This window comes from Cryptomeria japonica, chromosome 5 (genome assembly GCF_030272615.1).
Source record: "Cryptomeria japonica chromosome 5, Sugi_1.0, whole genome shotgun sequence".
In the NCBI taxonomy this organism is placed as follows: Eukaryota; Viridiplantae; Streptophyta; class Pinopsida; order Cupressales; family Cupressaceae; genus Cryptomeria; species Cryptomeria japonica.
The window spans coordinates 646,832,696-646,845,784 of record NC_081409.1 but is presented as its reverse complement, the minus strand read 5'-3'; the positions used below and the strand labels follow the sequence as shown (position 1 = coordinate 646,845,784).

The 13,089-nt window shown below is 34.8% G+C and overlaps 1 protein-coding gene across 2 annotated transcripts in view; it reads right to left on the bottom strand.

The window, feature by feature from the left end:
- Positions 1-9,173: 9,173 nt before the first annotated feature.
- The window catches only part of LOC131078454 (MADS-box transcription factor 14-like), a 57,569-nt gene continuing 53,653 nt past the window's right edge, over positions 9,174-13,089 (bottom strand). For both annotated transcript variants that reach the window (XM_058016167.2, XM_058016174.2), the window contains 3 exons: positions 9,693-9,734; positions 9,481-9,584; positions 9,174-9,397 (listed from right to left, as the gene is read on the bottom strand). In XM_058016167.2, coding sequence (XP_057872150.2) covers positions 9,388-9,397; positions 9,481-9,584; positions 9,693-9,734 — 156 coding nt within the window. In that variant the 3' untranslated portion in view covers positions 9,174-9,387. The remainder of the gene's footprint in view (positions 9,398-9,480; positions 9,585-9,692; positions 9,735-13,089) is intronic.

Here is a 13,089-nt window from a genome sequence, read left to right as displayed (position 1 = left end):
ACATATTTTAGATTGTTGGATCGCTTGCAGTTTTTGGGAGTACTTATCATTTTTCATAGTGTTGCCATCAATGCGAAAGGGGGAGATTGTTGGCATTTGATGTTGTTCTGGTGATGCTCCAAGGAAGATTGGTTATATCTCATGCATGTAGATTCTTAGGAGTTGTCATTGATGGCGAATTAGCCTATTGATCTTATCCAGTATGGAGTTTTGGTTAACCGAATGTATTGAGTAAGTTTTTTGGTATCAAGTCTACCCGGTGAAGCTCAGTGTACAATTTTGTGGGCATTTCTTATTTTGGTGGTGTTCTTTTGGTTCCAATGATTTGAGTTATGTTGATTGGGTATGAGAAGAAGAGTATCATGCAATATTATCCTTCGGTGATGATTCTTTGGCATGTTAGAAGGTTTGGTATCTGGTTGAGCAACAAAATAGGGTTATCTTCATTTTTTGTTGTGTAACGTGTGGACCAGATTCCTTGAGTTGATTCTAGTGGTTATTGGAAAGTTAAAAGTGATTGGACCAACTTTTGGGAAGCATGCTATCGTGTGTGTTGGATCCGGAATATGTTTTGTGAAGATCTAAGCCAACTTGTAGCATTACACATTTCTTATTTTGACATTTTGCGAAGCCAACTTGTGGGAGATCAATTTTGCTAGTGCAAATATATAAGATTGACTTGGTTAATGCATTTGGGTGTGGATATGATGTGTGGGATGATTTTGGAGTGATTGAGCATCATTTCATGTGCACGTCCTGAATTATGTTGATTCAGTAAGTAGAGCAGAGTAGAACAGAGCAGTTTAGCAAAACAATGTAGCGGATCACTTTGTGCCTAACCGAAACTATTATTTTGCATGGTCAGATGCTTTTATTCAGTTCATTAATCATTATAATCATTCTCTATTAGCTTGTAAGGTAGTGAGTCTTCCTCCGGGGTTGTAGCCCTATTTTTGTAATTGAGCAATGAGCTCTAGGTAGTGTGCCTGAATACAAGTGCATTCTTCTTTTGTAATATTGTTTTTCTACTAGCCATAGTGGAATAATATTGTGGGTTCAAATACCACCATGGCCTTTCCCTTTTTGAGTTTCAACGTAAAAATATTGGTGTTATGGTTATATGCTTTATTGTTTTGTGTTTCTGCATTCAATTTCTTATTTATGCATCCAGTTGATTAAGAATTAGATTAACAAATTTATAATTACTGAAATACTGGTTCACCCCCCCTCTCTGTGTTCATTGATTCCAACAAAGGGTGGTATATATAGTGTCTTATCGAAAGGATATGACACAAGTCCTCCATTGTGTGTGTTTTCTTAAGTCCACTAACTTGCGTGTTTGCTATTTATTGTTGTAGACTTTGGACTTGTTATAATAGGATCCTTGTGGTAGACAATTGGGCATGAGTGTTATGTGGAAGATGAGAGACAAGGTTTTGATTAGAATCCATAAAAGGATTCATGTTGTGATAGACAAGTTGTTAATTTAGAGGTGTGTTGGTTTGTAAGCTATAGTGAAATGTGTTACTGTTGTTTACTTGTGGTGCGAGAGGTGGTATGTTAGTTGAGTTTTGGTTGTTTTTGTTTAGGAGAATGTTATTTTGAGTTTGGATAATGTTAGTTTGGTCCAATGATTGCATGGTGAAGAGTGATTTGTTGAATTGTAAGTCATGTGGGTGGCACAAACATGTTAACATGAGTAAAATCACGAGAAGTGTTAACAAATAGAATAATTATCATTAATTTTTGAGATGAGGGTTGTATGTGGGAAGTTCATAGGTTTTAAAATGTGGTATTGACATCAGGTTATTTAACCATGGAGACATCAAAGCTATATAGAAGTTTTGATTTATTTTTCGTAAGCAGTATAAGATATCTATTTGGATCTATAGATAGCAATGCATTGATGACTACAAGCACATGGGAATCTTGTGATTTGTCATCAATTTCTTGCTGGGTTCAATACCATTCTGAATATTTTATAAAGAGAATTCATCATTAGTGGGAGGAAATAAGGCTTCACTTCGAGATTCTTGGTATGAACTTGAAGATGACCCAAATTTCATGGTGTTTGTAGGATTATCATTGGAATAAAAAGTTCATTCCATTATCTTTTTGGCTCATGATTGCATGCTAACCATATAAGACTTTGAGATTTTCCTAGAGCTATGCTAATGGATGCAAAAGATGATCCTAAAGTTCAAGTTATACTAGATACTATGGGCCTATGGTAATGCAAGTAAACTATACTATGTTTCTGAAATTTTTGAATTTAAGTATGAAAATTCAATTAAGGAAATGGCAATGAAACTCTATATTTTTTGGATTTCTTAAGTTTAAGGATGAAATGCATCTGTATGTTTTTGGTATTTTTAATTTTAAGAATATTTGAATGCAAACCTAAGAGATTGAAATGAAAATAAGTTGGAAACTTGAGTTGTGTTGTCATTAATGTCAAACTTATCTGGTATTGTCACTAATGTCAGAGTGTATGAAGAGGAAGTTAGAGTTGTTCAATTGTGGGGATGTAATATATGGTTTGGAAATGAGTATTCAGATTTTTTATGTTGTCTAGTGATGGCGTTGAGTAAGTATAAGGTGTTTTTGGAAGGTAACAATAATGGAAGTTGTAATATGTAGGAAAATGTATTCAAGGTCCTTATGGAAGAATGCTCTATATTCCTTCAATTTTTGAAGATTGTGGTTTGTGGTTTGGGACATAATGTCCATGTTCTATAGATGTTGCACTATCATGTTGTTAGGTCCTCAATTTCATAGATGGTGGAGATTGATTGATGTAATTTTCTAACAATGGGGGTATCTATCAGTACTAGTCTTGAGAATGCTTTGCATTTCTCCACTATGTTGTTTGATGTGTTTCTACTTGAAGGATGTTCATATGGTTCATGCAATATTCTAGTTCAAATCTCAAGTATTTGTTTGATCATCAAGTGAAATTATGTTGGTCTATGTTTTGGCATGTTTAATTGTGTTGGTCTTTGGACAACTCGGTTAATTTATCTTATTTGGATCATATTTTTTAGTTTGGATATGCTTTAGAGGTTGAGTTAGAATCTTGATATGAGTGTGTACATCCATATTGAGTTATTTGCCTTGATAAATAACTAGATAAAGTGTCTTAATTACTCAAACAATAAGGTTGCAACTACTTATCCTTTTCTATTTGACAACTGTACGTATTTCTAATTAATTTATTCACATTTGTGTATGTGTTTGGTTCTTGTCTTAGTAACACTATGAATATGTGATGCATGGACTATATATTACATTATGTATATTTGATTGGAGTGCTAATTATTTAGACTATGTATATGTGATATATGCCTAAATTAGTCATCATAGTACCTATGATATGGGTATTAACTAATCACCCTATGAATAGGTAATGTATTCTCAAGATAACCCTCATTTGCACCTATTGTTTCTATATGATTAATACTTGAGGTACCATTTTGTGAACAATTGATGCTGGAATAATATTGTCCCTATGCAACTTTTTTCAAAATCATATAGTAATAATAACATTTAACCAAGACTTGTTTGGAATGTGTTTGATATCATACTATTCTAATTGAACTAAATTGGAAGAAAAGATTAATGAATATTTATCATTTAAAAGTATATTTATATATATCATATAAGACAAGAGGATGAATTATATCTGCCTTTCACATATAAAATATAAGGCCTTTTATTTTCAAAAGAGGTATTAGGGTAATCCCAAATGAACCCTTGAGGATTAGATTAGGATCCATCCGATTTTTTAACTTATGTGTGAATATTTTAAATATTTTATTTTGTTTTTATTTTTCAAGTGACTGAACCCAAAATATTTGCAAACAAACAAATAATTGAGTCTAACAATAACATTGGTTGTGAAAAGTGCAAATTATGATTTCATGAATAACCGCAGACATATAAAATTAATTACTTTGATTATATTTTTTTCAAGAGAAATATAAATGGAATTTACTTCACAATTAAATTAAATTTTAAAATTACAAAGTATAAATAATTATCCATTTAAAACCTTTATTATATCAACTCTACAGCTCCCAAACATCACCTGCATGCAAACCTGTCACAAAAAGAGAGAAGCAAAATAGCTATGGAGACCAGAATTCAGAGATCCGGAAAAGAGGAGTCATATTGATTGTGCAACAAGAATGCAATTTAATAATTACAGTTGTTATGAAAATACAAAGAGAGAATCCTTATAAGAGGATACTCGAAATCCTAAAAGTGAAAACCCTAAAAAATTATAAGATTCCTAAGTTTAGCTTAAGCGTAGAGTATAATAGACTAATAATTAAATAAATAATTATTAGCTAATAAAAGATTACTCTAACACCCCCCTTAGGGTGAACTTAGGGAGTAGATAAAAAACAACTAAGGACTAAAAAAACATGTAAAAAATGCATGAAAGCAACAATGGGTCCCAACAACTAGGTCTGATGAGGTACCCAAGTACAATAAAATCTTTGTAAAGTGGAGATAAAAGAGAAAACCCCATGGGAACAAAACTCCTCTCCAAGAAGATATGAAAGCTCAAGTGAAGGACTAAGAAGCCTCCAAACAAGAGTGTTCCAGAAGATAGGAACAAAAAAAAGCATGAAGACCACCATTGAAGCATGAAATAGCTGCAAACATTATTGAAGAGTAACTGTAGATCTGAAGAACCTCCACTGAAATAGAACATGACCAGGTAGAGAAGACTTTAATCTGCATGAGTTCCCTCAAATGACACCACTCGAATCAAATGACAAACAAAGGCAAACAACTGAACTCGAAGATACAGATGACATAAAACAACAAAGCCTAAAAAGTTGATCAATCGAACCAAGGAATAATTAGAACAAGACAAAGCTCCTCATAATGTTGAAAAGAGAGAGGGACAGATACACTGAAAAGAACGACCAACAAGAACTACATGACGAAAAATTAGGAATATCGAAGGTGCAGAGAAAGTACATAGTGTCATGGAAAGAACACTCACTTGACACACATCATGAGGATAATGTCATGGAAGGAACACTCACTTGACAAAAGTAGATGACAAATAAAGGACAAACATCAACCCCCCCATGACACTTTATAAGTAGTGCATTACAGTAAGACATAAGATGTGCAAGATCCCAAGTATACAATGCATGATGGCACTTTATCTCAATGCGTTTGCATAAATAAAATACTACAATGATCAGAAGAGACAAAAGACTAAAAATAAAAAGAACAACCAAAGACAAGACATCCTACTCAAAGAAAGAGATCCCAGGACCTGAAACATCCAAGATATTCACCAAAGTGCTAAAAAACAAAAAACTGAATAAAATATACCTAGACCAGAATTTGGAAAGAAAACTCATATGAATGGAAAAAACATAGAACAATTTTTCCAACGATATAAAGTTTTCAAAAAACGAAGTTCGGATGCTCAAGTCATGTCTCCCGGAGTACAAAAATGAACCTCTGGTCTTGACAGAAAAAAAAACACCATCAAAAAAACTAAATCAAAAATTCAAACTTCCAAATATGGATAGAGCTCAGAAAGAGCTTTCTTGCGACATAAGATTTGTCGAAAAACGCCTTCGTATGACCAAGTTACAGCCAAAAGAAAAAAAAACCCTCTTTTAGGGCATAAAGAGGGTTAACAAATTTTTATTTCTTTTTTGAAGGAAATTTTTTGACGCATTTGCAAGTACAACCGTATAGATTTTTGTACTTCGTAAAACATGCCAATGAAAAATCATGGCCCAGATGCCCTTGTCACCAAAATAGGCCGAATTATATATCAAAATTCATGGAATCGGCCTCCTGAATTGAACCGTGAGGTTCTTTTGGCACCAAAATGTACCAAACAATCAGCTACCCCCAGAAATGAAAAAAAAAACAACTGCACAAACCTTCGTATACATAATTCTGAAGAACAAGGCCCAAAAACTCTCATGAAGAGAAAAGGGGCATACAGATCTGGAGCTCTGCTACCATATTGGAGTTGAGGAAAAATCAACTCTACAGCTCCCAAAGATCACCTGCAGGCAAACCTGTCACAGAAAAGAGAGAAGCAAAATAGCTATGGAGGCAAGAATTCAGAGATCTAGAAAAGAGGAGTCATTTTGATTTTGCTACAAGAATGCAATTCAATAATTACAGTTGTTATGAAAATACAAAAAGAGAATCCTTATAAGAGGATACTCGAAATCCTAAAGGTGAAAATCTTAAAGAATTATAAGATTCCTAAGTTTAGCTTAAGCATAGAGTATAATAGACTAATAATTAAATAAATAATTATTAGCTAATAAAAGATTACTCTAACACTTATAATCTGCATAAAACTATAATCAATACACTTATTCTTCAAATCATTTACAATACCTACTCCAACTGTATATTTCAATTCATATTAATAAATACAACTCATATAAGCTTGCAATGACCAATAATGATGATGTAGAGCGATGTGATTGTTTGATGACTACAAAGATTAAAATAGTAAAAAACTCCATAATCAAATACTAGTAAATTTAATTCCTTACACTTGATGCAATCTCTTTGTATTCTCAAATGTCCTTCCTCAAATGTTATGCGATAGATAATAATACTACAATGGAATAGGAGATTCGCATGCCCAAATAATCAAATAACTATTGATCAAACATTAGTGGTTCTTAAAATAAATAGTAATAAGAACATCATTCAACAATGATCATCCAAATATTTGCTTTCGAATCTAAATTGACCTATCATTAAACACTTGTATAGAATCCACAAAAAGTAGTAGCAAAAACTATAGCAACAATATATGGTGATATTGTAGTAAACTCCAATTCATTAACAAATCAATACAATTATTATTTGAATGTTAATTCACATTTTACAAATATATCATTTAATGAATCCTCACACGTGGGATAAATATTTGGAAGCCCTACATCAACATAGCTACAACTATACATTGTTTAGCTCTATAAGGCATAGTCCATTCAAATTTTTATTGGTTACTAAGCATTATTGCATGTTGATACAATAGTTCCTACCATGTCAAATGAAACATCAACATAGGATCAATTGGAGGTGGGTAAACTATATAGGTTTGTTAAGAAGATTCACCTTATTGAGTAGTGGATCAATGAGATATTACAACATACTAACTAAAAGAACATGGAAATGAATCATCACCATCACATGCCTCACCAACTGTAGGCTAGTGATAAGGTTTATATCCATCTTTAAAAAAGAGCCTTCAAGAGCCACATATGAAACTTTTACCCTTTCAATATGGACCCTACACCATCTTTAAATAGATTCATAAGAATACTTTTGAGTTTAATATAGCAGATTATCTTGTATTACAACTAGTTCTAAATAGATTTGTAGCATCCATATTTTCCACCATTGTTGGAAACCTCTGTTGTTGCTAAACATCTTCACAATGAAAAAATAAATGTGTACTAGTCCAAGGAAGAATAAGAGGCATTTTTTCTTAGAGGAGAAAGTTATTCTAATAGACATATAGAAGCATTCAGTGGGAATTTTTGCATGAGAAAATTTAGTTTTTCTCTTTTTTTTAAATATGCATTTTTCAAAGGCCTTTAGAATGGAATTACCCCTAAACTCTTTCAAAGGCATTTTTTTAAATGAAAATTTGGTCCATTCTCTGTATATGTTATATTTTGAAATAAAACTTTGTCAATACAACAGGTTTCTAGAGCAGTAAAAAGAGAGGGCTTTTTAAAAACACTATATACAAAAATTTATATGAATGGCTTTCGCCACCCAAATACCAATGGTGAATGGAGTATGCTGTCGATAAGATTAACTGTAGGTTTTCGTTATTAAGTATGGATGATTCAATGGATTGTTTGAGTGAAATATTGTTTTGAAGAACTACTATCTTTAGACCACATAAGGGATGGAAGAGGAACTTCAAGACAAAGGAATGCTATATGAATTCTTGATCATGCCATGTGGACCAACTCGCCCAATACACTCGCTGAGCTCAGGAATGAAGTATTGAGGCCTTTCATTGGGAAGTTTGTGCTGTATATCTAGGTGATATATTAAGTAACATAAACGAGGAACATCTGAGGCATTTCTACCGAGTTTTGTAGAGATTGAAGGAGTTAGGGTATTTGAAATTTGTGATTTACAACTATGGACTAAGATGTATCTTGAGAAGATGAAGGAAATTATGGAGTGGGTGACACTTGAAAACTTGATTGAAGCTAGAAGCTTCCATGAATTGGCAAGTTTCTACTATAAGTTCACCAGGAACTTTAGCAATATCCATGCACCAATCACAAAAAGCATGAGAGGTGACAAGTAGTAGTTCAAGTGATCATCTATTACTCCCAAGAGTTTTGAGTTGCTAAAATGTAGGGTAATGGAGTAATCATTGTTGGCAGTCCCAGATTTTGACAAAATGCTTCAGGTTGATTGTGATGCTAACTGGAATAATACGGAGCTAAGAAGTAAGATCAATTGTTTACTTCAGTGAAAAGTTGAATCACACTAAGCATAGGTATTCTGTATATGATAAGGAGTTGTTTTATGCCATTGTGTAGGCATGGATTGAAGGCACTACTGTCACCAAAGGAGTGTGTTTTGTAGATTGATCATTAGGCACTTTAATTTATCAACAATCAAGAATCAAAGACACCTGAATTGCAAAGTCACCCATTTTGTTGAAGCATACGAGTGGTAAGTCCAACAATGTAGCAAGATGTGTTGAGCAGGACGAGTGGATTAATCACAAAGACGACTGGAAGTTACAGGGTTGGAACTTATTAAAGATGTAGATTTCAAAGAGCAATGGAGAGGATGTTAGAATCTAGTAGACAATGATAAAATACGAGATTGATTATTTAGGAATTAAGAATTGGGTATATTGCAAGGATTGATGCAACATGATTTGATCAGAGATGTATTAGAGCCCAAAATATCAACTTCAGATTATCTTCATAAAGTTTCTTTTCAATTTTTTTTGGGTACATGCATTAGAGCCCACAACCAGTTTCTTTCCTTCACATTTTCATTAGCGTAAACGTTACCCACCTGCTAAAAACTTATAGCGGATAAAAACAATTGAAAGGAATTCTGACGGATTTGTTTATTGAAAAACTATCATAGAAAGAAAACCATAAGACGCTGTGAAATTTGAAACTAGGAATTATTTTCAAGTTCTTAAAATTTCAACTTCAAGCACAAATCATAAGCATAGACAGAAAACTGAGAGATATGTGAGTATAACAACTTTAACGGAATATTTGGACTTCCTAATATATGATCTCATTAAATAGAGTAGGAGCTTCACAGCGCCTGAAGTAAGTTGCAGAAAATCTCATGGAACATAGAGTGCCCTGGAATTCATGACAGGCTGCACACACAATCTGTTCATTAAATTTTATCCTATGAGATGATGAGGAATTACTTAGCAGAAATTATGATAATGAAAATTACGCGAGATTGAGATCAGTTTGAGGCGGATCTTGTTGAGTTTTCAAATCATTGGTGACACCTTCCATGATGTCAATATTAAGGTGCTTCCTGCGACTTTTCTCAATCTGGTCAATATCGCTGATGTCATTATCATGTTTAGAATTTCATTGTGGTCAAAAGCAAAAGAAGCATCAGGCATGATGCCAATGAAGATATGGATAGGAGTCTTTTACCCTTTTCTCCAGATTAGTGCTTTCCACTGTAAGTGTTTTTTCCTGCGGGACAATGAGATTATTAGCAGTTGTGATCAGTAAGGAATTTGCAGCAGTTAGCAATTACAATTTTTTCATCAATAAAGCATACTGTATGTTTTATTAATTAAAAAGAGAATGATATAGTATTAAAAATCAAAGAAAATCAAAGTGGGTAGTAGAGAGACACATTTTAAGAGCTTAGGTAGATTAAGTCTAAACAAAGAACGAATAAATAAAAGGAGAATCTGATAAACAGTAAACATAAATCAAACTAACAGGAAGAGAAATGATGTAAGAGCTTATAGTGGTGTAAGGGCAATCTTGTATCACTCAAATTTGTATCAGATTTAGAAATTCCTTGAGATCAAAAGCAAAAGAAACATTATGATGACAAAGAGGATATAGTTGGAACAGTCTTTTACCTTTTTCATCGGATTTGCATTTTCCACTGTTGCAGGACAATGAGATCATCAGCCATTTGCAAAGTAAATGCGGAGAGATCAGGTTCTCTCAAGTTGGGCTGACTCAAACAATGCACACAGAGACTGCTGTCTCAATTCCTAAATAGCTGGGAACACACCCACAGGATTAAAATCAATAAAACGCAGGGAGACATGCAAGCTTTCTTGCTTTCTATTAAACTGGAAATAATTTACAAAATACAAAACAAACTGTAAACACTAACTACAGTTCCCTAATCCTACAGGTAGCGATCAGGTGCTGCTCTGTTCTACACAAAATGGAGCTTCTCTAAGCTCACTACAATGCTCACTTGAATCTGCACACAGTCAGGAGCAATCACTGCTCAACTGACACACCATACAGTCAGGAGCTATCTTGCTCAGCTGACAAAACAATCACACAAACACACAGGCTGCTGCTGTTGCTATTCTTTGCACTCACTTTGGAGCCACACTTCTTCTTTGTGATCTACTGATTTGCACTTCTCTCTATGCTTCACTTATTGATTGGAGAATGTTTTCCCTTTTGTCTCCTTTTTGTCCATTCCAAATTCCCCCCAAATTCCAAATTCAAAAACTTACCTACCAAATTAATTTCCACTGCCAATTTGTAGTTCACATCAGGGGCTATTGGGATGGAGATCCCAACCAAATCTTCTCCAGGCTATTCTGTTGTAGCTCTCTCCTAACAGGTAGGTGGGGAGATCTTCGTTGGGGGTTGTCTAGTGGCCAGGACAATAAATTTCAACACTCCCCCTTTGTCTCGAGCCAACAAAATCAATCAAAATTCAAATCAATTACGTCCAGATTTCTCTTGAGGCCCACCAAACTGTGTCTGCCCAATGCCTTGGTGAAAATGTCTGCTGGCTGCTGCTCAGACCTACAAAATTCCAATTTTATTTCACCACTATCAACTAAACTTCTAATAAAGTGATCCTTGATTTCAATGTGCTTGCTTCTTCCATGAAACACAAGATTTTTGCTCAATGCAATCGTTGAAACTTTGTCACAAAAGATTGTTGTTCCATCCTCTTATTCTTCCTTTAAATCTGCTAAGATTCTTCTTAGCCAAATATCTTGACATGTTGTTGCATTCGCTGCTATATACTCAACCTCGGCTGTTGATAGGGCAATAATGGGTTGCCTCTTAGAAGCCCATGATGATAACTCAATGATGAACCACTAGTACCAAACCGGTACTGAGAGGCGGGGGGTGAATCAGTACAAACACAAATACAGTCAAAAACCGGTTTGACAGCAAATACTCCAAAAGACTGACAAACAGGAATATCGGTAAAATAGAGTGCAACTGGTAACATCTAGTATAGCTCAATTAGTCATGAACCGGTCACTCAATAAGCTTTCCTCTTAGCTCAATACTACAGTATCATTATATTCTCATGCATAATCAAGTAAACTTAACCATCAGATCTTCACAACAGTGAGTTCAATATGTTTTATAGATAGGCATAAAACATAGAACCTTCATGTGCTTAACAGATAAAACAAAGCATCACAAGACAAAAGCATTTCACATGACACAGATATTTTTCACGTGGAAACCCAACTAGGAAAAACCATGGTGGGGATGAATACCCACAAGCTTCTTTTTGAACTTTCTGGAAGTCCGCTCTGTTAGGAGCCTTGTCCGGTTAAGGACATTACAATTGGTTCTGCTAGGAACCGATCCTGTTAGGGATCACCCGGTTAAGGGTTAAACCTGGTAGGGTCACCTTGTTAGAGGATTTCAAGAACTCAATAGCTGAAAGGATCTCCTAAGCTTCTCAAGCTTCTCAGAACTCATTAGCCTCAAGTTACCCGGTTAAGGGATTTAAAACAAGCCGGTTAAGACCACCCGATTTAAGGGATTTTGAATAAGCCAGTTAAGGCTACCCTGTTAGGGGATTTTACAACTGTTGAAATGGTTAGAGATCAATAGGTATTACAATGATCTGTTAATAGCACCCAATGCTAATGCAAATCCGTTTTTGGCTCCTCTTCACCTTCTGCACATTCACTTTGCAGATATCTCTTCTCTCCTTTGGTCTGGCAAGAAACACGTATCACTTCCCTTGGATACACACTCACAACTTTTGCCAACAACTTCAGAAAGAAACACAACATCGACCTTATAGGAAACATACAGGTCGGTAGCAAAAACCCTAAACCCTAAACCTGTTAGGTTAAGCAATTCAAACGGTTCGATTCTGACCGTTGAATCATACTGCATTAAATGCAACAATCTTGAATCAATCTCAAGACATTCTCCATTGTCCATTATACACCGTTTTCATGGCGGCGGATAACCCATCACGCATTATCACCATTTGACAGACTTCGCACATTCCCGAGGTAGATAGGAATAGTCTTCTTCATGCAAGATCCTTCACGCGCATAGAGCTTACGTGGCAACATGATTTGTCCTCCATCATACTGCTAACTCATCACACAAAGATCACCGATTGAGTCACACAGACTTGAGGTACTCCAACCGGAAACCCCAAAGTGGAAGCTGCCTACCAACCGGTAGTCATACAATGCTTCCATGTGCCGGTTCTCATAACTATATGCCGGTTCACCTTGAACAAATATGCTGCTTCACTTTGGCATATAAACCAGTTCATATATATGTTGGTTCCTCTCTCTTCACCTATCACATGTGTCTGTTCTCACCATGTCTCATATTGACATCAATGACAACATACAATATCATTTTGTCATCATGTCGGTTCACATAATGCCAACACATGAGATTACCCCTGAACCCATAAGAAACACATAGCTTGATGTGCTCTTCCTATCATCTACACTTCTTGCCCAATCACTATTTGTGTAGCCAATCAGCGTAAAATCATTCACTGCATTATACAAAATTGTCATATTCCTTGGTGCCATTCACATACCTCAGGATTCTC